Source organism: Cygnus atratus, chromosome 1, assembly GCF_013377495.2.
Source record: "Cygnus atratus isolate AKBS03 ecotype Queensland, Australia chromosome 1, CAtr_DNAZoo_HiC_assembly, whole genome shotgun sequence".
Lineage (NCBI taxonomy): Eukaryota > Metazoa > Chordata > Aves > Anseriformes > Anatidae > Cygnus > Cygnus atratus.
Window position 1 is genome coordinate 33,985,297 of NC_066362.1, and position 23,862 is coordinate 34,009,158.

The 23,862-nt window shown below is 36.8% G+C and overlaps 1 protein-coding gene across 3 annotated transcripts in view; it reads right to left on the minus strand.

Moving 5' to 3' along the window:
- LRIG3 (leucine rich repeats and immunoglobulin like domains 3) overlaps positions 1-23,862 on the minus strand; it is a 66,715-nt gene that overhangs the window by 14,661 nt on the left and 28,192 nt on the right. For all 3 annotated transcript variants that reach the window (XM_035544255.2, XM_035544256.2, XM_035544254.2), the window contains 8 exons: positions 21,151-21,222; positions 20,837-20,911; positions 5,895-6,029; positions 5,111-5,254; positions 2,649-2,792; positions 2,201-2,344; positions 1,638-1,781; positions 161-241 (listed from right to left, as the gene is read on the minus strand). In XM_035544255.2, coding sequence (XP_035400148.1) covers positions 161-241; positions 1,638-1,781; positions 2,201-2,344; positions 2,649-2,792; positions 5,111-5,254; positions 5,895-6,029; positions 20,837-20,886 — 842 coding nt within the window. In that variant the 5' untranslated portion in view covers positions 20,887-20,911; positions 21,151-21,222. The remainder of the gene's footprint in view (positions 1-160; positions 242-1,637; positions 1,782-2,200; positions 2,345-2,648; positions 2,793-5,110; positions 5,255-5,894; positions 6,030-20,836; positions 20,912-21,150; positions 21,223-23,862) is intronic.

The window sequence follows — 23,862 nt, forward strand, 5'->3', positions numbered from 1 at the left end:
ATAGAAAGGAACATTTTATAGCAAACAAAATGGTAAGGGAGAAAAATCATCTCAGCTATGGAAAATGTAACATCATGTTGGACTGGCCCCTTGAAACAGGCATAACATAAGCTAATATTTTTTTTTAAGGAATCAGACAAAATATTGTAGCAGTACTCACAGCTTCGTAAGTTTATCCAGACCAGAGAAGGCACCATTCATATCTTCAATGGTCCATGATATTTCATTGTTTTTCAGATCCCTATTTAAAGGGAAAGGGTGTAGGGAGAGAAATCAAACCACAAGAGGTATTAGGAAGAACAAGGTATGCTCTTAAGCATATTATTTAAAACGGTTTCTAAAATAGCTGTCTGGTAGCACTCCCCCCCCCCCCCATTAGCCACTTCATAGCTACTTCATTCTATTTATTTATTTATTTACTTTTTTATATATATTTTAAACTGGGAGACTTTGAGAACTATCAGTTATGTCTTTTTCCACTGAGAATTAGAAAGATCACAAAACCAAAGGTTTGGAAACTGTCAGAAAACAAACCCACATTCCTCCATTCCCCTGCAAAGTTTTTCAGATACAGGACTACCACAGAAGGAACATCAGAGGGAGGGATCAACTGTTGCCCCTTTGAATGAAAACACATTTGCGCCTTTATAAGTTCATAACATTAACACACAGAGAACACACAGATTTATTAATAAGTCAATCATTTTTATATCCTGTAATGTCCACCTTAGTAGTTAAATTATCTATGAAGCACAAAGATTAGAGAGATTTGTGAAAAGATGGTGTCTCAACAAAGAATCAACAGGGTAGGGCTACAGGAGAACAAGTCTAGGAGAAGTCTACCACCTAATTCCTACCATGTAAATGTAGGCAACTGACAAATCTCTGACTTCCTCTTTTTATGACCCATATCTCTCCACATACTTAAAAAAAAAAAAAAAAGAAACAACAACAAAAAAAACATAGCGTACACCAAATGTCTAAGGAATGAATATACCTCTGAATGTTAACAACTATTTCAAAGCCTAGAGGGAAAGGTAACTACTTCATTCATCTAGGTAACAGATGAATTGGTGATACAGAATTGGAAGAATCTAATGAAGTAGAATATTTTTAGATTAATTTACTTCTTTATTCTCCTTCCTTTAAAAAATGCTATTTCAAAAAAAAAAAAAAAGATCAAATGCTAAAACAATTGCTCAATCAGCATAAGCATCAACATAAGCAGTGTTGAGTTGTGTCATCCTAATTCTACCACGATGGAAAACTTTGATCCAGTTAAGACACAACTGTGACCCAGATCCCAAAAGCTGTGGGTAGCAGTGCTGCCTGCTGCCTTTGAATTTGCCTTTACCCTAATAATGCCACAGGAAGTTTGTCTTACAATTACCAGCATCCATTGTGCACAACCTGAAAGAAAGAAGTCTTCCCTTTCACAACTACTCTGAAAACAATAACTTACTGAAAGAAAAATGCTCAATTAAGAAAAAGTTTGTGCATATTTTCATTAAAAAACAAACAAAAAAACAAAACAACCAAACCCTTCTGTGCACTGTTTTTTTTTTTTATTTGTTTCCTTTTCATTTTGTTTGTTTGTTTGTTTGTTTTTACATCAAAAATCAAGTCTGTCAACTTACAAAGTCTGTAGACTGGAAAGTCCCCGGAAGGCACAATCAGCAATGTAGTTTACTTTGTTGTTTCCAATATATAGTCCAACCAGCACGCTTAAGCCAACAAAGCTTGAATCATCTAACCTTGCTAAGTGATTGAACGTCAAATCTCTGCAAGTTCAAGGAAAAATGGACTTTAATGTTCATGTTGCAGTACTTATTACTCAGTTCAACCCAGGTGATTTTTTCAGGCAGGAAAAATGTTCTTTCCCTTACAACTATCACAAAATCCACTACACTATTTTTGACCATACAGCTTATGTAGCGTTTCTGATTATTCACAAATTACTGCAGGATGAATTTCTTTTATTTGAAAATGACTGTTACAGTTTTCATACAACTACCACAGTGAAATGAAGCAGTCATGGCTGGCTTCAATTTCTTCCAACAAAATGTAACTGTCTTACACACAAAAAAGTTGCTGTCACCTTGGAAACTTTGTTATGAAAAATTCACAGATCAGTGGTAAGAAGCTCATGCTTTGGCATGCACCCAGGTTTCAAAACTGGAATAGAATAAAAGCTACTCACAGCTCACTGAGTTTTTGGCAAAATTCCCAGGCATCAGGACTGATCCTGCTGATGGCATTTTGGCTGAGATGGAGCTGCTGCAGCATCAGCAAGCCGTAAAGCCAGCCTTTGGTTACCTCTGTTAAGTTGTTATGGTCCAGCTGCCTGTACACACACAAAGAGACAAAAGTCCTAAGATTCAGAAACTCAGTGCTGTGCGTGCTTTGCCATGGGTCCACATCTGACTTCATGACACCAGCTAGATAGCTGTAGCCTCTGTTTACATTTAGAGTTGTATGCATGCATTCAGAATATGTTATTTTATACGCGTAGTGATTAATACTAGCTGCTTTTCAAACCACACCAGAACAGTTTATTTCAAAAACATCTTTAAATCTTAGCAAGCAATTCTTTATGTGCTATTCTGCTTAATACGTTATCAGCAGAATCTATGAAAGTTGGTACTTACAAGACTTCCATGCTGGTTAATCCCCAGAAAGCACCATCCATGAGCCTAGTAACACCATTTCTCTGTAGTTTTAATGACTTCAAAGCTGGAAGTCCTTGGAAAGTAAGTCCATCTATTTTTTTAATTTTGTTGCGATTCAGCTCCCTGCATCAATAAATTTTACAGTTACAGCAGAGTAAGTTTACCTGCATACCAACAACCTTTCCTGCCTCCCTGGAAACAAAGCTTATTTAAATATATGTCTTGCACATAAAACAACAGAAACAAGATGCAATAAAAATCGAACACGTTACTGTAACACGTTGTGTTTAACTATTTTAATACCGTTCTACCTTTCTGATACTGAGGACAAGTACTTGACAGGTCCTTGATGTTCAGATATAAAGAGTACTTGTAGATGTAGAATGTCATGATTAATCCTGTTCTCAAAAGTGAAAGTAAGTTCCCGGTGTCTATCCAGGAGTAGAGTTGTAAATTTAGGCTTGTAATTGCAATCAATAATCCAACCTAGACAGAATTAAATACGCTGCACAATTTTTCTCACTCTTAATCTGGAGTCAAGCATTCTTCCCTCACTCTCCACAACTAGTTACGGACAGTTTCTTCCCTCTTTCTCAGTGGTTTTGGCACTCACCCTCACACCACTATACACACACCACTTTTAAGTCAGAGACTGGGATGTAAATGTACCCAAGTTAGTTATAAGTCATAACTAGCTGGAAAACTAGCTGCAGTGACGGTAGCACTCTGTATTTTCCATTTTCCTGCTCTTCACAACATTTTCTTGGTTTTGGTCCTTTTCAACCACAACACCTGCACCAACCCTAAACAGATATCTGGGCTACCTGAAAAAGGAAATCTACCCCTGTGCAATCAGAGAACAACATTAACTACTTTTATAATGGTGAATTTTAAACTAGCTACTCTTTGCCAAATTAACAGGTTTTTTTTGTGATTCTTTTTTTCTTAGCAGCAATTGATTTATGAAGAGACAGGACTGTACAATACTAAGAAAAGGCCCTCATATAGTAGTGAGTGATCATTTGCCTCTTCAAGATAGTCTTTGATCTATCAACCTGCATCCCATCAAACCAAGAAGAATCCTCTTCTTTCCTCCAGGACATAAAGACCTCAATAATTCTCTCTATATACTTACCATTATACAGTTACTATACAGTTTATTATACAACTATATTATTACACAGCTATTTTGCAGAGTCTCAGTCCTGGAATAATTCAACTTTTCCTCTCATGTATATACAAGCTCTCTCTGATAACAAATACCCAATATAAAACCCTACTCCTCTGTGTCTGACCGTCCATAAGCTGTAAAGAACATTCAGTAAGAATAGCCTTCAGTTCTTCCCGGCTCCTCCTCTGAATACCTCTTTCAGGTGATAATATACTTTTTCTGCCTTCATTGCAAATTAGCTACCTAACTAGGTCTGCCTACTGACTGAATTGTGAATGAGTAGAATTTTTGTAAGTAAGAACATTACCAACTTACAACATTTCAGTTGAATCTGAACATCAGAAGTTCTACTGAGATCATTAACATATCATGAGCTTTTTAGGACTGTTTTCACACACTTCTTCAGAGGCTTAAGTCAAACAAAAGTTTAACTTTAAAAAAAAAATTGACTGTGTCTTTCCTGGGTGCAAATGCAGCCACAGTTTCCAGTTTTGTCAAGCATCCTAACAATTCACTGTTCTCGTGACCTTTTACTTTCAAAAGTATTATAAATTATAAACTAACAGAGTTTATAATTTTCAACTCTTGACTATCTTATATGGAAAATAATAATTCAGGATTTAACAAAGCACAGTTCTAGCTCATCCTCTTGTCAACTTACTGCATTCAGGCTTTCCCAAAAATGGAAAAAGATGTTTCCCCAGCCTCTTTCATATTCAATAGATTTATCTGTTATTTATTAAGTAAAATATTTATAGAGAGCGTTATATCAGTGAAATTGACAGAGGTCTATTTGCTCAAGCATATTGCTTATTGTCCTACTTTCTGAAAGCAAATTAATTCCCTCCATTTAACCATAATGGTTGGACTTGATGATCTTAAAGGTCTTTTCCAACCTAAATGATCCTACAATTCTAAATGTTTCTATAAAAATACAAACAGACCGATGTAGTGAATGAAATAAGTTTATTTCACTTACTATTTTTCCAATGTTTTCTTACAAAAATACTGTTATTACCCTTTCTCCATTTTGTCACCTTTTTTTTTTCTTTTAATAGGCAAAAACAATTTTAACACAAAGACTATTCACATCTCACCAATATATAAGCCTAGTTTTGTTCAGTACAAAGCTGTGGTTAGCAAGGGTTGTAGTAATATGTTTTCTGTGTCTGTCTCACTCTGCATCTGGTTAAATTAAAGGCTAAAGTTCAAGCACTGCCACTGCTTTGGAAAATCTGAAAACAATTAGCCAATTGTAGGTTGCACTTACAGGTGCTCCAGATGGGAGAGTTTAAACATCTTTTGAGGGATTGCTGAAATTTTGTTCCTGTTCAGTTTCAATACTTGAAGTGTGGTAGACAAATTGTCAAAGGTACCAGGCTCCAAGGAGGTTATTCGGTTACTGTTAATGTACCTGTTGAAACAATGTCGAGAAGGTTAAATTTACAGGTATTTAATAATTTTTTAATATCTAGTAGTGAAACACAAAGCTCTTACACTACCTATTCCACGATAAATGAAATTTCATTAATCAGAGCTCTTGACAACTTAATCCACAGTCAAATAGTATTTCACCACCAATATTTTTGCTCCACTCCTCAAGAGTGTATTATTGGCAGAAGATAACATGTTGCCAAAATATATTATGTTGCAACCCCATTTCTTTATTCTCAGCATAGCTTTGGCTTTGCTGCATTACTATAAAAAGCATTAACATAAATTCAAAGAGTCCATAAGACCCCATGTAACTCAAGGCTTGACCAGCCCCCACAACTTAAGTTCACTTTGCTACATAATTATTTTTCTCTCTCCAGACACATCTATTTGTTTCATCTTAAGATAACGACCTTCACTACGGACTAGAACACTTCATGCACCAACAGATGTATTCGAATTTGCAACTGATAATAAGATTGGTGCATGAAAGTAGGAATATTTAGTGAATATCTAATTAAAAAAACATTTAGTGCCTCAAAATACAGCCAAAAATTTCTACCAAGTTTTTTTTTGAAAGTAACCTGAAAAGAAAAAATGCAATACTAGGTTTTACTTACAGATACTTGAGCTGTAAAGAAGGAAATGAAGATATCTTTAGCTCTGATATGTTGTTGTTGCTCAAATCCAAAGTTTCTAGACTCTGAAATGGCTTCAGATGTTCAGACAAAATGTTGGCAATCTTGTTACTGGTCCTGAAATTTAAGGACAGTAGTTGAAAGTCCCTTGTCATTTCCAGAGTAAAACCTGTTAACTATGCACCACTTACAAAAGTTAGTATTTAATTTCCCTGGTTGTTCTCTAAGCAGATCATTAATTTCTAGTCATCCCAATTTCCAAACCAGAATGCTATAAATAAATGCGTTCATCAACAGTTCTTAAAATATATTCCCAGGAAACCGGATGTAAAAAAGTATTTTCATCCAATTACTGCATTTCACAACTTTTAAAACAAGACATGAAACTTTATGATCACTTATTTCTGAACTACGCAGAAATATCTGGTATTTGCACTGAACAATATGTCACAATATTGCAATGAAATTAGATTACTTTTTTTTGTTTGTTTATTTTAACCAAACTAACATCGTAGTAGCCATATATTCTCCTTCTTTGTTCTGAAAATTCCTACAGCATGAAAATCAGTCTGAATTTCCATAAAAATAGAACTAGATGAGGTGAATGACAGCGTGCCCCCCCCCCCCCCGAAAGACATTCTACAATTTTGCAAATAGACCTAGTATTTCATCCTGCAAATTTTTCTAGTGTTAGCAAAGAATAAAATTTGTGCTTCTCACAGCTCTTCACGGAGGGTCTGGATTTCATGTCTGGTCAGACTTCAGCAAAGCATCACACCCAATTCCACAACAAAAACTGCAACTACTTAAAGACATGGGTATCCTGGTGGTCTGCTATAAGGAACACACCTACTTTTACTTCCAATAAAATGTACTTTTTCCAGCAATCCTGTTTTGTGTTCATACACAGCAACTACCAGGCTTTTCATTCCAGTTGCATAATGTGCAGAATTGTATGCATACATCAGCAACATGAACAGGGTTACTTGTTTGGGGTTAATGGTACATAGAGGAAAAGTGATCATGATTAATTAAGTGAACGTAACCCAAAATGATCCTTGTTACCTTGTAAGTTCAAGTCAGTTCTGGCTGCAGTACACTCTGTACCTACTATAATGAATGACTAAAATTTAGGCACTCTCCCCAGCTTCTAGAGATCGCAGGCGAATGCAATTTCAGGTTAAATTATCAACAAAAACATTGATTCTGGAAAGTGCCTTTATTGGAAATAATTGCTCTGGATCAAATAGTAAGCCACACATTTAGGATAGCATGGACAATCCTCACATATGCAAGGGAGGGATTACTAAAGACAAAAAAAATCCTGACTCAAAAATTAAACCATAAGTTAGATTAATGGGCCTTCTGACCACATGTGGGAATGGGTAAGTGATCTTGCAGCCCCTCCAATGCTGCCCTTGTATCGTGTTTCATTCCTCAGGCTGTCTGGTAGAGCTACCCTTTTTTTTTCTTTTAGCTTTTTTTTTTTTTTTTTTAACTCTTAACTGAAAGTATTTATAATAAATGGAAACAAATTACTTTAATAAAAAACAACAAACACCACCACCATGTGTCAGTTCCACTGGCCAAATGAGACTGTGAGCTAGATAACAGGTCATAGAGAGTTGCCTTTATGCATTAGTTTGTTTATAAGGTAATTACTAACAAGGTATTAAAACTGCCAATTACTTGAGTGACGAATAAAATTTTCCTTGCAATAAAAGTGTGCTCCAGCAGAAGCCAGCAATTTCCTGAACTGCACGCCTCCTAAATTGCAGTGTGAAAGTGTTCAGTTATAGACATGGCTTACACAGTGCTGTCTTTGTGTCAGCATTGCTTCATAAAACAGAAATTCCTTACAGCTGGCAGGATAATAGCCCCTGTATTACAAAGTTTAGTTGGACCTAATGGAACTGAATAAAACTCTTATACAGCCTTCAGATTAGCACTTAAACTAACTGGCAAATTACCTGACACAGGCCAGGTTACAACAAAAATAAACAAAACAAAACAAAAAATACAGCTTATTTGTTTCAGGGAATGTTCTTTATCAGTGATGACAAGGTCATATCATGAGGAAAAAGTAACTTATTTTGTTCACCGAACGAGCTACACATCAAAGTTCTTGTCCATCTCACAGTGAAAATCCAGTGAGCCCGCACTGTACCCCACTAGTAAAAGATACTAAAATGCAAAATATCTAAGTGCTTCACTTCTTATTGCCCCCGCCTGTTTTCTCTTAAAAAAAAATTCAAACACCCTAATTCACACTTAGGAGATTACGCAGCACTGAACACATCCAAGGCAGTTCTACCTTAAGGTCCAACTTTAGTTAAAATGAGAATTTAATTCTAATTTAATTTTTCTTCACAACATTATTTAAGTAAATCAAATAAAATTTGTATCAGCTTCCTCATCAGTGCCAAATAAATGTCAAAATTAGTCAAGAAGGACATGTTTGAAAATGCAAGCATGCTTAATTGTCACAACACAACCAAACAGTATCCTCCTGTCTTGTCACAATGATGTACATGTTTGCTCACCCTACAAAAAATTTCCAGTGAAATTTCCAGTTGCTTTAACTACTGTGCTCAGACAAAAGGAGCTGCACATACTGCACTGGTTTCATTTTTCAGATCCTCAAGGGAAGATGAGAGCAGACAGAGATCCCCCTCCAACAAGCAAACCAGTGCACCAAGTTCTCATGGAAGCATGCCTGTGGCAGTCAGATCAGTTTCTTCATATGCACAAGGAACAACAACATGCTGCAACTTCCTTACAACTTTTCCTGATTCTGACGAAGAGGCAGGAGCACTGAGGAATACAGACAAAACCACCAACATACCTGCATGAATTTGGATATATGTCTCTTGACATTTGAGTGTCTACACTCCAACTTCCAGTAGAAAAAAATAAGTGCATGCAGACTGATTTAATTATTTTCACACAAGTCCATGTGAATAGCATCTTAAGACAGAATATCAGTTTTTCATTAAGGATATGAGAAACCCTAGCTTTTCCTCTCTGCATTCATGACTTTAGCCATACCACTAGGCCAAAACATTTATAACAGCCCTATCAATCATGATCTCAAGATTCATTCCATATAAACAACAGCTACAACACATTTGACATATTGACTTGTACTTTCCTTGCCTCTAGGGAAATATAAAGCAAGACAGCAACTGCTGTATCCATTTTGTCAAGGATCTAGTTAACACTACTTCAACACAGTTCTTATTTGCTGAAAAAAAAAAAAAATAAGATCTGAGATAGTATGACTAAGTATCTTTTGATAAAGATTGTCAAAATGCAATGTGTTCTATTTCAGAGAAGTAACTATGTAAGCCTACAAATGAGACTGCTCATTGCTCTCATTCTATAACATGGAAGCTGCAACTCTGAAATAGATTAAGACCTGAAGCCCTATCTTTTCTTTCTAAACAAAACCTCAGCATATAAATATAATAAAATATATTTATATTTTAATATATATTTATATTTATATATATATTCAAATATATATATATATATATATATATATATATATATATATATATATATATTCCTGCACTTCCTTCTCAACCATACCTTTCTTCCAGGTAGATCTTGACCTGCTGTGTTCTGAGAATCTCTTAGACTTCTTATCCTACTTCACGATCCTGACAAGGAGCAAGTGTGTGAGTCTGGAGGTGGAGCAAACTGGTAAAACTGCAATTGTCTAGAAAGACAATTTTGGAGAGCTGTGTCTATGCAGTCTGTTTTCCAAAGTTGTTAGGTGTAAAACAACTCTGTTTTAACACCTTTATAATTCTGGACTAAGACTAACTCCTGTCCCCCAACTAATCCCTGGCTGAAAGGATGTATTAAATTTGCCTTAGGAACATGCAAATGCAATCATGCTGGAGGTCTCTTGTTAAAGACTAAGAGCATATATAAGGAGAAAAATGTTCTGCTAGGGCTAGATATGCCTTTCTGAGCATTGCTGAAGCCAAGACACTGGGGTTCATAGATGTTTAGTTTGACGATCTCGTGTTTACACAGCTTCCAAACTACAGCTGGCTTGGAGGCAGCCATGTCAGCACAGGCAAAGCAGACATGAATGTCCACATCCGAGCACGTACAGGGCGGTCTCCATTATGTTACAGCACAAAGTCTCCTTTTTCACATTTCTTTAAATCTCTGTGGTTGCTCCAACCTATCTTCCTTCAATTCACCCACTGGTGTCATACAACTGCTGTCACATCTATTGCTTCCTGCACTTTTTTTTCCCCCAAACTCCTCCAGACTTTTGGAGCTCTCACAAGAAACAATGATGTGAAGACAATGAGTGGAAGAAAACTTAACCAAAAGATAAAAAATAATCTTCTATTACTTCATCTTGTAAAGATGAAAGATCAAGATTGTAATAAACTTCCTTAGAAAGTGCTGGAAGACTCATGTTTTGTGGCTTTTAGAATGAGGTTGGAAAACTTTAAGGAACGCACACTACAAAAAAAGTCTCAGTAACTCTCCTACAAGAAGAAAGAGAAAAAAGATTAAATTTTTCCTCTGATTTCTACACAGTTGACTAATAAAATTAGCCAGAACTTAATGAACAATTGCATTACTTAAAATATCATAGTTATAATTTCAAGCTTAACACTCCCCTTACAAAAATTCCCTGATGTGAGTGAATGGGACTACAAACTTCTCATCATAAGATATCCAATTAATTGTATTGAATTAAGACCCTTCAGTTTTTAAAATCTTTGCAACAGTTAGAAATGGTGAAAAAAAGGTTTCACGTGAAGTATTTCTGAGATGATGATGCCAGAAATAGAGCCAGGAGCTGGCTCACTTCCAGTCCTACTTGTAAGTCTACAAGTCTGCTGCCCAGCTGACGCACAGGTTCCACATGTTCCTTGAAGCAAAAAGGTCTTTCTTCTGAAGGCCTCCTTCATTCCACATTCCTTGTCTGTCATTGTTCTTTCAGGTCAGATGTCCGCAAGTCTCTGGTCTTATTTTTTGTGCTTTTTCTGGTATGTAGTCATAGCTTTATAGCATAAAACCAAAACTCAGAAGCCTATTGATTCCCTGTGCCAAACTTGATACCAAAGGTTTACTAATTCCCAAACCAAATTGAGAAAAGGGGTATAGAAAGATGCAGAATGAAACTACTCTGGGATTCAGAGATGATTTCATCATCAAAAAGAAGACAGAAGCAAATACAAACTTCCAAACACTTGATACTTCACAGCAATTCTCTCCTGATTCCAGTCATAATATCAGCACATAATGAAAGTTTCCTTCCAAACTCTTCTCTTGATACACTGGACTCTTCCCATTCCACTTCTTGGCCTTTCCAAAATAACCATGTTACTTAGCATGTGATAGCCAAATGAATGCATAAGCTCATCACTTTATTTTAATGAAGGTAAACAAAACCAATGAAAACACTGCTATTTCAGCAGGAGCTGACAACAGAAATAATAACCCATTGCAGACTCGCTGCACTCCATGATTGTTAATTAATGCTAAAAGCTTACACAGCTCTAAGTATGACCTAGATTAAACCCAGCGTAACACCCTCCAATGTTATAAATCACATTCTTGATCTGATTTATGGGCTCATTAAGAAAAACATCTATCCTTTACTTTCAGAGACTATTCTCCCTTTCGTAGAGTGCAGACTGAAGCCTAGGCACTTCAGACTGGGCACCCTTCTAGGTCTACTCCAAATCTCAACTGCTGAGGGACCTTCTCCTTGTCCACTTCTATTTCACTCAAGGCACTGAGTCACCACATACCACTCTTCCTTGCAATAACCATCTACCACATCTCTATGATATAAACCCAGTACTTACGCTTGGCATCTCAGTTCATTCCAACTTTTCATGGTAAAATTTCCTGCCATTCTTCCATTTTGTCACATGAGAATAGCGTTCTCTGTTTTTCTGATCCATTATTCTTTTTAATTCATCTTTTTCTTTAATGCTGTTTATCAGAAAATCATGCCAGTTTTTCCACTGCAAATAGCTCATAAAATTTGCATTCTTTTCCATTCTCATTGCAAAAGCATTCGTCTAGGCTCTCACTACTTTATATTTCTGCTACAACAAACTCTGGGTTTCTAGATTCTTCTTCCCTTTCCCATCATTCAATCTAATTGCTGTCATAAAAATCTAGTTTCCATGTCTGCAGGTCTGACTAAGACAGGTTCCTTTTCAAATTCTTTCATTTACTTCCTCTTAGTCTCCACACCAAATGTCAAAGACTGCAAAAACTAATTCCAGTAAGTTTCTTTGCTCTAGCTTTTTGCTCACAACTTCAGCCCAAGTCACGCATGGTTTACCACCACTCTCATTTTTGGGACTTCCTCCAAGTTGCCTTATGCCTGAAGCCCAGTCTGGCATTCCTCTATCCTTTTTTTCAATCCTTCTTCAAAATAAACTCTTCCAGGCAGCATCCAAATCTTAATCCTTCCCATAATAAAGTGGTAACTGAAGAGATGACAAGGATGTAAAATATTTGACCAAAATTTTCTTAATATTGGGAGCCAGACTTCAGTTCAGTATGCTAGATTTATAAACACACAATACCACTTTCTCTGGCAAGCATAGAAGGGAAAGGCATCCACTCCTACTGAATGCAAGCTTTCATTTTCAAGACTTGCATCTAAACTTCTTTCTTGTGACTGCAGCTTTCTAAATATGAACTGAGATAGCGTTCTTCTGGATTCCACATACAGCTGCCTTTCTCAGCCTACTGCAAAATGACGGTCAGATTTGTCATTCCTACTCTTAATCCAAATTAATCCAAATAATCCTGCAAACAAGGACTATGAAAAAATATGCCTTTACTGAAGGCCCTTTGCAAAAGCTTTCCTCACTGAGATACTGCCAAACACTGAAAATTATCACTCTTATTTCCACATTGCCAGTTGAGCAGATGTATAAACTATTTTACATGTTTGCTTCAGCTAATTGAATTCTACTTCTCAAAATGACTGTTTGAAGCATGATCTGGAATGCCAATATTTAGATATACGTTTCCTTATTTTAAACAGAAAAGGGCACACAATATTGCCCAGGGAAGTGACGGAGTCACTGTCACTGGGGGTGTTTAAGGAAAGGTTGGATGTGGTGCTTAGGGACATGGATTAGTGGGTGACATTGCTAGTAGGATGATGGTTGGACCAAATGATCTTGAAGGTCTTTTCCAACCTTAATGATTCCATGATTAAAATAAGATCACTTCTAAATAGCACAAAGGATTAATCACCACTTTTTTCCAGTAACTACATTTGTGCATAAAATTAGATAGGTATTTTTGCTGTATGTTGATTAATCAAACTAGGATGAGATAGCGCACATATTAAGAATGAAAAACCGTGATCAGTACATGTTCAAGTACTGCCCCCCCAAAAAAGTGGGTGCAACACCCTCTTCTTCTTGTGGTATAAAAAGAATGGAAGAAAACAGGAAGATGCCAAAAATACGGATGAATTTACAAATCTTTCATCATAGTTCACCATCTTATTTAGCAAAGATCTGTGAGAAGCCACTTTCAACTTAAGAGTTAGTTTAGTTACTTGTAAGAGCGAAAAAGAAAACTTTTTTCAGACTACGTATCTGAGTTAAGTGGTACGGAACACTCCCATTTTTATTACTTATTTACTATAAGAACCTGACATTGCAATACCATAAGCTACACAAAGTAAAGGTTTGTAACACAACTGTTAGCTCTGCCTCCACTGCCTGAAAGCATAAGGCTTTACCAATCTCAGGAAACAACCATGTTGTAACTGGAACAAAGTGTGCTGTCCACAGAGGAAATTTTACTGACGACTGAAATCATGATTAATGAGCAATTAAGCAAGATAAAGGGAAGAAGCTAATATAGTAAGACACAAAGATAAAGCTCCAGTATTGAGACAATATAGCTTTAAAATTTCAGAGCTTGTTTATGCAACCCAGTACATTAAACTTGCAGATCTTCTCCAATAAGTTCACCACAGCTTCTGCATGGATTAGATGAACAACAAGCAGAACCAGCCTTTCAGAGCAAACACCAGTCTGCACCTGAAAAAACTTTTTAGGCATTCCCTGTTACCTTTTTTTTTTTTTAACTTGGTTTTGTTGTTTTGTTTTGCTTTTTTTAGCAACCAAAAAAAATTTTTTTTCTTCGAATCTTTGTTCTTGACTTAGATAACTTTGCTGATTTATTTTCCGTTTAAAGATGATGACCTGGCACTTTTTCAATATAACAAGTGACTTCTAGCTTTGCTTTTCAGAAGTGCTCCTTGAACACCAAAGGCTTGAAATTAAAAATTGAATAATCAGTCATTTTAGAGTGGCTGATAAGAAAACTACATTTAAAGTTGGAATAACTTTGCTTACTATGAAAACCTGTGACTCCTACAGTTAACTGACTGCCTACTTCCTAGTCCTTTGGGCCCATTTTATCTCCTGACCAATAATTAAAATTTTTTGGTCATTTACTTTTTAAGCATCCAGGATATAAAACTTCATGTGTCTTCAGAGCATTTAAACTCAGCATATACCAACAAAAAGATGTTACAAACTGAATGCTGTAGAAAGTCTACTGAAAACCAACCCATGGATTGAGTCTAGCACCTAACAGACAAGTGCACACATTTCAAGATACTGTCAATGTTTTTATCATCTTAGAACCCAAAACCGAACAGCCATGTGGTTCCTTGTTTTCAACCAAGGCAACCTTAAGGCTTCCCGTGCAGATTGGTTTGAAGAATCCTCCCAGGTAGCAGGAAAAAAAAAAAAAAAAAAAAAAAAAAAAAACATCTACAGTATTGCATATTCTATACGCCTCTTTTTAAGTATTAATGTAAAACTTCAAGAAATACTGTTTAATCATTGTTCCTTTTGTTCTGCATCATGAACTTCGTATTTTCTACTATGGCTTACTAAAACTATTTGTGTTCTAGATTAATATGATCAGTTTTTACAACATAAACTACAAGAATACTTCTATCTAAATCACCTGTTCCACATATATTAGTGCTTTTAAATCAAAAAAAATCTATTCATCAAGATGGAAAATCTCTTGATTATTTAAAACATTTCATTTAATGCTAGCCTAATGTCAGAATTTCCCTATACACGTGTTGTGGCTTAACCCAGCCAACAGCTAAGCACCACACAGCCACGGACAACACAATAGAGACTTTGGCATGTATGCCTTTTCAAGTTCCTATTGCTGAGATGATTATCACACAGCATAACCTGGGTGTAGGTAATAAGAAATATGCTTTTATAAAATATTAATTCTAGTTCTTATATTTTGATAAGAACAATAAATTTTATTTGGGGAGGCAGAATACTCTAATACTTGAAGTTAGTCCATCTCTCTGAAGTCATTGACTGCTGTCTTCCATTTTCCAAATCACTCAAAATACATGCTGGATGTATTGACAATGCTGGATGATGTTCACAATTTTTTTTATTTTTATTTTTTTTTTAAGTTCCACATGTGAAGGAGCATGAGTTTACCACTGAAACTGTATATCCTTAAACAAAATCTTAAACAATGCTGTAGAATTTGCAAACCAGTGGGTGTTCTTCCTTCTTCACAAAACATAAATCCATAAACTAAAAATCTTCAGAAGCTATTAACTGGACTCTGTAGACAAATGATAGTTGGCAGTTAAATGCCATACAAGACTTTCGTATAAGGAGGGTGTACTTATTTTACTCAATTTCAATCAATTTCTTCAGCTTTAGTTGCACTGCTTTGCCCTTAGGTTAAATCACAACCCGAAGCATCTTTAAATGCCCTTCATCGCTGACTGTTGGGAGATTCCCAATTATTCTGAATGTAACCCAATTTAATTCCAAGTAATCTTTTATTAATCCAAATAATTTCTTGAGCTCTTAACACACCATGACAACATATGCTAGACCCACAGGCATTTTTTGTATGACATACATTATGCTTATGCATGCATACACAAAGATGACAACACTGAACAAAGCCTCAGCCTTGCATGAAATCATACCTTGATTCTGGTATGTAGTAACAGCATTACATATTTCAAAATAATCAAAGTTGAAGGATAAAAGTCACACTCAAACAATATTTGTTTGTTTTACTTATGTGGGTTAAATATCTCTTCCCAAAAGTGGAACCAAGACTTCTTCAGTACTTGGAGAAGGCATCAAGTCTACTGCAATAAGCTCAGATCCTGTGCGCTAGCATGGTGGGTTTTTTTGTTTGTTTGTTTTTTCTCTCCAGGGAATCGTGAAAGAGCTTATCTATACTATAGAGACACTATGGAAAAGTTCTGGTAAGAACTTTTGAACATTACTAGCTTACAACCAAAGCAGTCGTGCTGAAACATACTTGATTTTAGCATATACTACCTTTATACCAGTACATATAATGGACATCTGAAGTAAAAAAAATAATTAAAAAAAATCACTTCCACTCTTCAGAGTATGAATGTAAGGAATCTGGATTCAAACTAGGTTCAAAACTTTACAGCAATGACAGTCCTAAGAGGCAAGGTTTTCTTCCCATGTATCAATGTCATGAATTCTAGCAGGTTTTCATGATCAATAGGACAGGACTAGTATATCTTGGTTAAGGAATACCATTAGAATGGGAAACAACTTGAGAATTTTGCTTGTTTTCCTAGAACTAGGAAATCTGTGTCTGGTAGAGGAATGGGCACTAAAAAGATCCACCTATCCAGAAATAATGGAGAATAACTCATTTATTCTCCTGTAAGTACAGAATTTTCAAATCTGACTCCCTGCCCATGGCAGGGGGGGTGGAACTAGATGATCTTTAAAGGTCCCTGCTAACCCGAGCCATTCTATGATTCAAAACAATTTCTATATCAATTTAACCAATTTTAAAAGCACTTCAGGAATGCAAATTAGGAAACATCTAACATATTTCAGGTTCTATAGGTAAGTATGGCTACATTAATACAGCTACATCACTGTGGATGGCATCCATACTCTATACATTTGTGGTAATCAGTCAGCAAATCTAGTATTCTCTCCAAAACCTGGTGTTGACCAGCACTTGGAGCGACCTAGCAGCTACCGTTCTGACTGGGGAGCTGGAAGTCCCTGGAAGCAAATGGCTCAACTTCTCTCCTTCTGCCTTCTCTCCCAGAAGATAGCGAAAGGCTGGGTGTCTAGGCAGAAAGAAAGCCTGACATTTCAGTTTCAAATAATTGACTTAAATGGTCAATCATGCTGAAAGATGTTATCAGACTTTTACAAGTAACAATCACTGTAAAACAGGCAATGCCCAAGTACATTTGCTAGATGTTTCTAAAGGAACCTAATTTCAGACACCTAAAAAGTAGTTTAAAGTAGATACCTGGATGGGCTTTAGCGGACAAGTCATCTGAACTTAGAAAAGACTTCAGGAAGAGCAGTTTTCTCCATTCATTCTGAAGAGGATCTACAGTTCCCAACTCATCCTTACCATGTTGAACTCTCAGGAATTTAGGATAGGGAAGATAAGTCCTACTCTCTGCTGTGTCCAGCAGGTATTACATCTATTAATGTCCGGGAAACCATGACAGCTTCACAGCCAAAGGCCTCCGGAACAGATTTAGCTCAAAGTACCACCCATTTAGTTCACAGGAGTTTCCAGATTCCCAGAATGCTCAGCAGCTCTCCTATGTAGTCTGATATGATACATATTCATCACATTTTATCTATGTGATGAGTATGTTAGATGCATCTCCAGCCATATAATGAGCCCACCTGCATTTGCTTGTATATTCCTTCACACAGACATATGGTCTTTCCATGGAAGTGGTGGGGGTGTGCCTGCTCAATACCTTGTTCAGCTCTCGGTGTTCAACTCTCAGTTGGCATCCATACAAAACGAGATGTTGGCATCAATGTTTAATATTACCAACAGACTTTGACCATGAGACTGGGAACATCTATTGCTCCAGGTATGTTTACCCTGCATAATTCAGCAGTATGAAAATATCTAAGCTAGATAAATATCAATTAGATAGCTAGAAATGAGGTAGCACCAGAAATAGAAACTACACTAACATGATAATCCACCCATGCTTGTTTATATTGCTAAAAGAATTCAGACATTCAGTACTGTATGGAGATACCTGCAGAATCATTCACTGTAGACATACCATGAGTGCAACTCCTTCTGCAAGGCAAAAAAAATTCTCGCAGAACAGATAAAATTAAGTCTCCACTGATGAGTTGACAAGTACTTGGAAGAATTTTATCCACTTCATAGAAGAAAGTTTCTTGACCAGTAAAGATTTTGGCCAGAAAGGAGGGCACCACTTTCACAGCATTCCTTGAGGACTCCTTGGAAGGAACAGCTGGCTTTTCACTGACAGTAATGAATGGACTTATATGTATCTTATAAGAAACATAATCAAATCAAATTTCAGAAGACTAACCGCCTCTTTTCCACTACTAGTTGAAGTGGGAACAAAGACTCAACAAAGAAACAATGGTTTGTTTTGGAAAGGTTCCACAAGCTTCTTTCATTTTTAAAGTTGAAAACTGCAGAAAGTCATCAGAAGTATATTTCAAGCAGTTATTCTTTGAAGAGCATTAAAATTATATTCTAATTGTTTCCTATGCGTTTCCTTCGCTTGACTTAGGTATCACATTAACTCAGTTTGATACAACCCCTCCAATAACAGAATACTTTTTTTTTTAACCTCTAAAAAAAAGTATCATTAGATAGAAACATTTGCAGATTTATGAAACTGGTTTATTACAGATATTTTTATGCCAGACAACTGCTGCATACTTATTCTTCTTTACTTGTACCCTTTTTTGTAAAATGAGACTTAACATCTTTCTACAGGAATAATTTTTAACTTGTAAGAAGTTTGAAAAAGAAACCTTTGCTAAATGAACAAAATGCTTTATTTTTTATTTTTATTATAAATGCTCTAATTATCCATGCCATATGCAAGCGTATGTAGAACAAGCAATTGTTTTTAACTATTACAAACTGACAGTTGTTAGTCAATGTAAAACTTTAATGTGGTTGAAATAGTTCTTTAAGCACTTAATCTCAATGAATCTTTACAGTGGTCATACAACTGGTATTAAATCTCAGCTTGGGTATACCTATATTCTCCCAAAACCATACAGAAGTAATTGAAACTAGAATAAGAACAAGCTGTCACCCAACCAGACCAACTTTAATGGCACTGGTTGTATGAAAACAACTTTTAGAATCTTCCCCTCCCCCCTTGTATGTGTCATAGTACAGAAAACAGATCTAATAAAGGTTTTTTTTTGTTGTTTTTTTTTCCCCCCATGTTTTACCACCTGGGCAAAAGAACCAAGCTAGTAACATATGGATATGGAACAACCAATCCAGCAGCAACTGATTTTCATTCTCTCAGAGGAAAACAAAAATCTTTGCACAGCTTCAGAAGGATGATTTTAGGTTCATCTAAACTAGTTAAGTTTCCATGAAAAGGACTAGAGGTGATGTTAAGACAAATTCTTAAGTTTGTATTCATCACAAGTAAGGCAAGACAGTAGAAAACTTTATTAAGTTAATATTTCCAACCTTGTGGTAAAAAGAATCTTAATAAGGTAAAAAAAACAGAAATACATTATTTAGATCAATGAAATGCTTAAACTACAGAATGCTATGCCAGTGTAAAAATAATGTCAACACTAATGCAAAATTGAAATAGATGATATGCTTAAATTCAATAGTTATTTGTCAGACACCATCTGCTTTTTCTTTCATTCTTTTCTGATTCTGATCTGTAAGAAACCACATCAGTATCAAATGTCACTTAGTTCTTATTCAAACAGAGCAGTCCAGACACAGCGGCTGCACCAGCTGACTTAGCTGACCTGGGCCTAGAGTAAAAACAAACCCCTATAAATCACCAGATGTAAGCAATTGAATAGTGATCAATTTAATTAGCTGAACAGCTTTCTGAAGTTTACTGTATTGTTTTAACCCTTCAGGCTTCTTCAAAAAAGGTAACTTGCAATTTGTATTCATGAGTGGGATTTGGCCAGAGGGCTACATATTACTAGGCTTAAACACTTTAGATTCCCATTGATAAAACTCAAACCCCACACATGAAAACATGTTGGCTTTTTTTTCTCCACTTAACAGTAGGATACAAACTTTTTTTTAAGCATTACCCTCAACATTTTGGAGAGATTAGAACACAGGAAAAACAACTGAACTTATTTCAGGTGAAATGCTCAGGAATAAGATTTCCTCTAAAATCAGGAAATTTGGTTTGGGGTCCTATACACCTTTTACAATTTTATGCCTGTATGATAGATACCACATCAGGTAACCTATTATTTTTTTCAAACGAAGCAATGAACGTGTACATAATTGTGTCACAACCGTATGTATTAACCACAACTGGAAAAATTTTATGCCACACATAAAAATGGTCACAGAAAGACATTTCAAAGATATTGACACAACATCTTCTAACCTAGATATTTGTCCTAAAGCTGCGTGTCAAGGGGATTTCCCCACACTGCCCACTGAAATTAATGGATTTTTGCCATGATTTAACGCAACTGGGATTTCAGCCAAGACGTGTAATAATAGAGTGTAACTCTTGTTTTAAAGTCTGCATTGTATGAGTTTACGTAACATTTACTAATGTTTGTTCAGTGCCTAGCACAACAGGGCTGAGGCTTCTGGGCACTACCACAACATAAATTTATTCTAATGCAGTCTTTGTATCTGAGGGAAGCATAAAAACTACAAGGATTAAGCTCAATTATACACATTTTAAACAACCTGCTAAATAATATGACATAATCAACTTCCTAACCACAAGCCGCTCTATTTCCAATTATTTTACTTTAATCTCTGCAATGCACATATTTCCACTAACCCTACAGAGTTAGTTCCGCTAAGTAGGGACAACAGATAGATCTACTTACAAAGACAGAAGAGTTATATTTGCAGATACTGGCCCCAAATTTGGAATCATCTCCAGTTCATTGTTGTTCAACTTCCTATTAATATTAAAAAAATTGAGAGTTAGCTTTAACGTAAATCAGAACTATATACACTGGATTTATTAAATTGCTGGTGTCGACCCAAAATTTGAAATTAATTCCAGTTTCACTTAATGTAAAATATCAGAACATAATTGTCAACCTATTATCCCAACTTATTGATATCCCAGTGATACAATTAACGTAGACCAACCACTTTTAAAAAAAAAAAAAAAAAAAAAGACAAACTGACTTACACTTCCCGAAGACTATGGAGGTGATCCAAGAAACTGGTCTTGATTGAAGATAATTTGTTGTGACTTAAGTCCCTATGAGGTTACAAAAATAAACAACCTGTCAGTTTTGCCATGAAATATTGCATAAAGCAAGACAATTACAATCAAAAATGTTATCATTTGTTTCCAAGTACATAAAAAGTTATTTGTTTTATGTTAGCAGAACTAGAATAGAAACACATTTAACTTTACAAGGTATATAAGTGCTTACAGCTTGATCACTGCCAACAGTGTCAAAGAATTTCCTGAACCATTTAAAAGAATTGCTCATTTTGTGTTTTGTGTGTGCCTGCGTATCTATGTATCGAAGACACATGAAAAACCACCTCAAAATGTTGACTCATACACATCAAAAAACCCTTTCTTCCCAGCAAAATATCTGGCTAAAGCAACCTGTTGGCTACAAGGAAAATTCATAAAGACTCATTGTCATTTCAACCTTGAGTCAGTTATTATACTTGCACCATCTACTCTCCTCACTTGCTTCTGCAAAGCAACTCACAAATCTTCAGTACATAGTGAGGACTGTACATAAATCTCAGTTCCATTTTCATGCTTTCACACAATTCAGGGCTCTATTCTTACATAACCAAATTTAGTTGGGACCTTAAACAAGAAAATATATACAGGAAGGCCTAACTATCTTGAATTTTAAGATGTCTCTGCACTATTCACATTACCATCGCCTTACTTGCCCTTGAAGTAGCTCGAGCTCAGCTTGTGCCACTCCGCACTGAAGATCCCAAAATACAAATTGATGCAGTTTTACGAGAGCCCATGTTAGAGCCTTTGCAAACAACAGTGTTTGCTGTGAAACAGGCTAGGGTACTAAGAGTGCAACACACCTTCTTGACCATTGTCAGGAAATTATCTTCCCTACAGACACCGTGCATCTCCACCATATGGCCTCTTGACCATTTGAAAACCATCATAAAACACAGTCCTAAGAAACATTTGCTGTGGTCTCAGAAGTACTGGAAACATCACAGAAATAAAAGAATGGCTATACAGTAGAAGACAGAAAAGTTAACTACAGAAATTAAAACTTGCAAGTCTATAGAGATCTGCACAAGCAGGACAAGATTAACACCTGGCCACATTACCACTGCTAGCCCTGCTTGAAGACCTCCCTCTTTTTAGTCATCCATTCCCATAACCTGCAAGTTCCTGCTCCCATACTACAGCCTGTCATTACCTTATCTGCACTGATAGAGCTGTCTGCAAAGTGCTTGCTGTACATCGTAACACTCAGTTTTTAACACAAGCCAGGAAACAAAAGTTTCACTATTCTGAAGGAGTTCTTAACCTCACTTCAGTGAGATCCACAAAGAATTGCATCAGCACACTTTTTCCCTGTGCTAATTGAGCACTGCATCTGGAGCACTCAGCAACACGCCTGGTTGTGATAAAACTGGAAGGGGCTTGGAAATGAGGGTGCTGAGCATCACTAGAAGGGCCTGGAAGTCAATGCCTAGGCCAACACCAAGACAGATCCTCATCAGGCCATGCAGAAGTGAAGCATATTTCTGTTTGATTCTTGAGGAAACTCCCATAGTCCATACTTTTTCTGGAGAATATAATTCGGTACATGGTCACCTACACTAAGCATGCCAGGCACAGGTTTGTGACTGTCACAGACGTGTCTATTCTCCTTCTACAGTCTTGGAAGTAATGATTCCTGATAACCAGCATATCCATGCTGCACATGGATCAGAACTGGCTTAAATCAAGTCAGCTTTACAGTTTGTGCTAGGTGTGCTATACAACTAAGCCCTGAGCAACTGTGGATCTACAAAATGGGTTTCTCTTCACCCAATACCACGGGTCCTTGGACACAGAGGAGAAGTCCTGAGACCCAGCCAGGCACTTATGCTTCTTAAACTGTGCAGGGGGACAGCACAACCATGCTTTAGCCTCTCCCGTTTGGTACTTTACACAGTACCTTTCCAGTGTTGCCAGGACTAAGTATCTGCTTTACAAGACTCTTAAACAGCATCTTCCGTGCTATGCCCAGGATACAGGCAGCCACCTACCCACCCCAGTCTTCACCTGCAGCACCAGCACAGCCCCAGCAGGAGGCTCAGTGACTGCCCACCAAAACCCCAGCACAAGGGAGGACTCGGGTCACCAAGCAAAGGACAGGCAATGCCACCCGTCCCCCCCTTTTTGAACCATACTAAGTTAAAAAAAAAATTACACAACAACCACCATCATTACAAACCATCCCAGCCACATGCACACATTACCAAGGGTACCCCAGCACTCAGCCACTCGGTGCAGCAACCGATCAGGCCCAGAGGGCCGGGGTGCAGCCGCCCCAGCCTGACTCTGTTGGGCACAGGGAGGAGATGAACGTCACCTTTCCCCAGTTGGGGCACTTCAAGAATGCACACAGGGCAGAGCTGCAGGTGTGTAAGGGATTTTTCAGCACAAACAAAGTGGGGCAAGTGCCAGGGGGAGCCACCTAGAGAAGAGGCACACCCTTCACCGCATTCAGGTGGCCACGGAAGGATGTCTTCTGCGATGCAGCTCTGGACTCACACACCTAAAATACACCTGTGTCTTCTTCCAGGTGTCTAAAACCCTCAAGATTTTCCTCTTAAAAAAATGGAAAACCAATATAGTGTTAACGTTTTCAAAAAAGCCACAAATGTTAGTTTCATCACTATGATT